This window comes from Penaeus vannamei, chromosome 24 (genome assembly GCF_042767895.1).
Source record: "Penaeus vannamei isolate JL-2024 chromosome 24, ASM4276789v1, whole genome shotgun sequence".
Classification (NCBI taxonomy): domain Eukaryota; kingdom Metazoa; phylum Arthropoda; class Malacostraca; order Decapoda; family Penaeidae; genus Penaeus; species Penaeus vannamei.
The window spans coordinates 27,781,547-27,786,546 of NC_091572.1; the positions used below are offsets into that span (position 1 = coordinate 27,781,547).

Consider the following 5,000-nt stretch of genomic DNA (forward strand, 5'->3'; position numbering starts at 1 on the left):
TTTCTCCCCCTTCTTCCTCTTTCACCCCCATCCTCCTCCTCCTCCTCCTCCTCTTTCACCCTCCTCCTCCTCCTCCTCCTCCTCCTTTTAACCCTTCCTCCTCCTCCTTTTAACCCTTCCTCCTCCTCCTTTTAACCCTTCCTCCTCCTCCTTTTAACCCTTCCTCCTCCTCCTTTTAACCCTTCCTCCTCCTCACCCCTCCTCCTCCTCACCCCTCCTCCTCCTCACCCCTCCTCCTCCTCCTCCTCCTCCTCCTCCTCCTCCTCCTTCTCCTCCTCCTCCTCTTCACTCCTCCTCCTCTTCACTCCTCCTCCTCTTCACCTCTCCCCCTCCCCCTCCCTTATATTTTTACATCGAGTACAATCATTAAGAAACACACACACACACACACACACACACACACACATATACATATACATATACGTACGCACAGTTCCGTATTGCTTTTTGAGATGAATCTGGTCTTGAATAAAGCCAAATCAGAACACAAGAATTACTATTGCTAATTTTCACACACGTGGTTAGCAGTTACACAGAAAATGGGAATCGCTAATTTGGTATGGTAGCCATAACTAAAATAAAAAGACTCAGTGCTTTTATACACAAGTACATTTTAAGAGAATGTGAACAGCTGTTTTGGAAAAATGCTTAGTTATTGCATCAAGCTTATAACAAATATACAGGAAGTAATGAAATATACACAACCTTATGGACCCAGAGTATATCAAAGAAAATAAATACAATATACATCATACAAGATTCTTGTCACATTTTAGAGGTGGTACCAAAGTTCTCGCTAAACCAAAAAATATATGCATTTATATAGGAAATCGAACTTTAATTTACATACTGAAAAAAAACTAATAATATATGAAAAAAGATAAAATAATTGACTCAAGAAAGTATAGCTGGAACTGCCCCCGTCAAAGACACACCATTTTCCCGACATGACTTTCCTCAGACATGACTTGTATTTCCTGGAACTCTTTACGATGAACTTGACTTGGCTTTCCTAGGAAGCTCTGACTGACTGCACCTTTTCCCTCATGCCTGTGTGTTGGACTTTAAGAGACTTGCTTTCCGCATGACTGATTTTAATTTAAGATTTTGTGCAATGGGAATTTTTGCACGTCGAGAGCGCGGCGAGGGACGAGCATGGCTAAGCGTTCCAATAATATCCCGCCACGTGTCTTGCTGGTATCTTCTTATACTTGTAAAAAAATTGAACTGATTCTTGCTATCTCTTCCATTTACCATTCTAATTCCCATATGAGATCTTTGACCTATCGTCACAGATTAAGATCCAGTGTCCCTCAACTCTCTCCTCTTCAATATGTGAGTAAAGTGTGACACTCTTTTAAAACCTCCTTCGCCAACACCGACACTGATCCAGCCGGAGTAAGTATTCAGCAGTTCCCTCCCAGTGTCTCCACTTCCATTTAAGATTTTGCCGCTCGGAACAGAACTCTTGATTTTACATACCGTAGATTTTCAGGATATTTTTTCCCGATTTTCAGAATATTAAAGCACTCTACAGTAAATTAGTTGCATGATGAATGTAATGTTGAAGATTTTGCGTGGAGACAGTTGCAACATCCTAGCAAAGATTAAATTCGATATTACTTCCGTCTTCTTTCACTGTTTGAACGAATATTATTTTCTTGATGAACTGTCAAATTATCTGTCTTCTGTTTACTGTCACTTCCTTTTATGTATGTCGTCTAAATTATTTCATGTAATAATTTGCTTATCATATTCGTAAGTGCGTTTAAGTGCACATATTTGTACATCCCTTATTCCCCTTGGAATCTAGATGTTCATCTGCAAATTTTCAGATAGCCTTCGCCTAGTTTCAGACCATCTTTCATTAGTTCTTGATCAATTTATAAGATTTGCATTGATTCAGCTCCCACGAAACTTCTTTCGCTTAGCACTGTTCGTTCGCGCTGACCCGGCCTGCATTACAGACTACGACTACTATGACTACTCTGACGAGCGCCAGACAGGAGACGCGCGCGTGGGCGGCGCCACCCACTCCGAGACTCAGCGCCTGCCTCAGGGCTTCAACCGCATTCCTGGAGGAGGCTCGAGGAAGCCCTCCGCCAGACCCAAGACCCCGCCAGCCAGACCCGGAGGCCAGAGGTTTCCCGGAGACTTTTCCTTCCCCAACTTCCCCAACGACTTCCCCGCGGGCTTCGACAGCTTCCCCTTTGACATCGGGGGCTTCGGCGACGGAGACCAGGGCCGCTTCCCAGAGCAGCCCGCCCGCCTACGCCCCCGCCCCCGCCCGGCCAACGGGGGGCCCCGCCCTTCCAACCGCCCCCCGAAGTTGCCCCTGGGAGCACCAGGCTTCACCTTCCCGAAGCTCCCCAGCCTGAAGAGCCCGACCAGCGTGGTCAACGCCAGTGCCTTCGCCGGTCTCAGCGAAGACCCCACGGGGTTCTTCGGCCCCCAAGAGGGCGACCTGACCTTCCCTAACTTCGATGAGATCCCAAAGCATCCCTTGAGGAACCAATTTCCCGACTTGCTGAAGACCTCCGTCAGCTCGGATGCCGACCGAAGTGGCTCAAAGCCGTCCTTCCCCAGACCCCGCCCTTCCCCCTCCCCTGAGCCCCAGCCTTCCCCCTCCTCCTCCTCCTCCTTGCCCTCGCCCACGCCTTCCCCTTCATCCTTGCCTTCAACCCTGCCTTCCTCCGCGTCCACAGCCTCCCGCCCCTCTCCTTCACCTTCCTCCACCTCCTCCACCTCCTCCACCTCCTCCACCTCCTCCACCTCCTCCACCTCACCCAAGCAGCCCGCAGCCCCACAGTCCACAACAGCAATAGAATCGACGCCCTCCGTGTCGCTCCCGCCCCACCACTCCACCACGCCCTCCAGACAGACGCCCTCCACGAGACCAACCCAAGAGGTAACTAGACCAACTCGACGCCCTTTGCCCCAGAGACAGACCACGCCGACAAGACCGTCCCCGCCCCAGAGACAGTCCTCGCCTCCTCTACAAACGACGACGACGCAGGGACAGCCTCCCTCAGCGAGACCCCCCCAGCCCCCCCGCAGGAAGCCCGTGATCGTCATGGCCGAGCGCGTATGGCCCACGACCTCCCCCGCCAGACCCACAGGCCCTCCCAGGCGACCGCCCCAAGGATCTCCTCAGCCTCCTCGACGCCCTCAGGGACCTCCGCAACGACCCACTGAGCCTGTAGGACCCCCAAGGCGTCCCCTCGGGCCGCTGCAGCGACCCCAGCAACCCCGAGAGCCCGAGGTCATCACCGCCCCGTCTCTCCCTCGCCTTCCCGGCCAGATTCCCTCGGAGGTTCGGCTTCCGCTTCCCAAGAGACCCTTGCGAATCGTCACCACCGGGGCCCCGCCTCAGGAGACCAGCCTCGGGGACTCCTTCGCCCAGAACTTCGGCTTCGATCCTTCGTCGATCGTGTACGAGAACGACTTCCGCCCCGTCAGGCAACAGGGCGCCTCCCCCGTCCTGGCCTTCGAGGTGTCCTCTTCTGACATCCAGCCAGTGAGGGTGAACCCAAGGCCGCCCGTGCCGCACTTCCGACGACGCCCTGCGGGTCCGCGGACCTCTGGCCACGTTAGGTTTGCTCACAGACACATTGAGGTCGACGACGACGACGACAACAATGACAATGACTATTCAATCAGCCTTAACAAGGGGAAGCTTCCTAACGATGTTTTAGAGCCCGTTTTTCACCCCTCAGTGCCCTTTAGCGAGAGCCTTGAACCACCTCCGATGCCTCTGCCAGTGCCAATGGTGCCTGTTGTCCCCCTGCTCGGGGGTGCCGCCTCTAACAGCCCTCTAAAACCCCGTAATCCGCCCCAAAAGCAGCATTTGCCAAGGCGCCCTAACAACCCTCAACAGCAACTGCCAGGGCGCCCTAACAGACCCCCGCAGCCCGTGGGTGTTAACCGCCTTGGGAGACCACAGAACATGCCACAAGGAAGACCACAGAACATGCTACAGAGGAGGCCGCAGGGCCGGCCACAGGCCACGCCGAGGCCGAGCATACGACGCATAATTTCCCACGTTAGCCTCCCCGACAACCACCCCATCCCCGTCCCGCAGTTCGTGGGCCCGCAGGCCCTCAGCCCCATCATCATCAGCCTCCCTGTATCCAAAGATGGCGAGGACATGGTCGTGGCGGAGTCGGCTCAGGTGTTCACGTCCGACGGCACCCGACTGGCGCCCGAGTCCCTGCCGACGCCGCCCGAGCTCACCACCAGACGCCGCGTCACGGGGGCCTCCATCACCAACCGCCCGCAGGTGGTGCCCTTCCGAGGTGAGCTTCCGCCCCCCATCCCGGACAGAGTGCCGCACTTGCCGCAGTTCTCGCCGCAGACGCGACCGCAGAGCCGGAAGACCACGGTGCCTCCGCCGCCGCTGCCGGCCGACCTCTCGCCCGAGATGATCCTCCCGCAGCAGCAGGACGACCCGAGAAGGAGAGTCGCCCCCGGCCTGCTCCGCCACCAGGGGCTGTCGGCTGACATCGGCCAGAACCGAATCCTGGCTGTGTCCGACTTCCCGACGACTGCCGCGGCCTACGCCCCGACGCGCCCGCCCACGACGCCCCGCACGGCCGCCTCCGCGTCAGAAGCCAGCAACAGGACGAAGCTTACAATCCTGAAGGATGTCTGGGCCATCCTCACGCGCGACAACCCGAGCCTCCGACCGGAGCACCCGAGAGACGACGCCCACCCCGACCACGCCCACGACCACCTCGACCGACAGGAGCGGCGGCGGAGGGACGCGACGGAACCCTTGAGCGCCGCCGACCCTCCGGCCGAAGCCTCGGTCGGCGCCGCCACGCGCGCCTCGCCGATTCCCATCTGCTCCGTCTTAATCGCCTTGCTCGCTCTGGCAAGGTAGAGCCGCAAGATCTGTCGCCGCTGTATTCCCTGGCCCGGTAATTAATCTATTCAGATGTAAAGAGTTTGATCATAAGGCATTTCTGTTCAGGACTGAAGCTCAATAGAAATTACGTTAA

The 5,000-nt window shown here is 55.7% G+C and overlaps 1 protein-coding gene across 1 annotated transcript in view; it reads left to right on the forward strand.

Annotated features, from left to right (window-relative positions):
• LOC113808181 (protein Skeletor, isoforms D/E-like) overlaps positions 1 to 5,000 on the forward strand; it is a gene marked incomplete in the record, with an annotated part of 84,073 nt that overhangs the window by 78,448 nt on the left and 625 nt on the right. Inside the window, 1 exon segment of the mRNA XM_070138079.1 lies at positions 1,968 to 5,000. This exon segment is cut by the window's right edge and continues 625 nt beyond it. Coding sequence (XP_069994180.1) covers positions 1,968 to 4,882 — 2,915 coding nt within the window.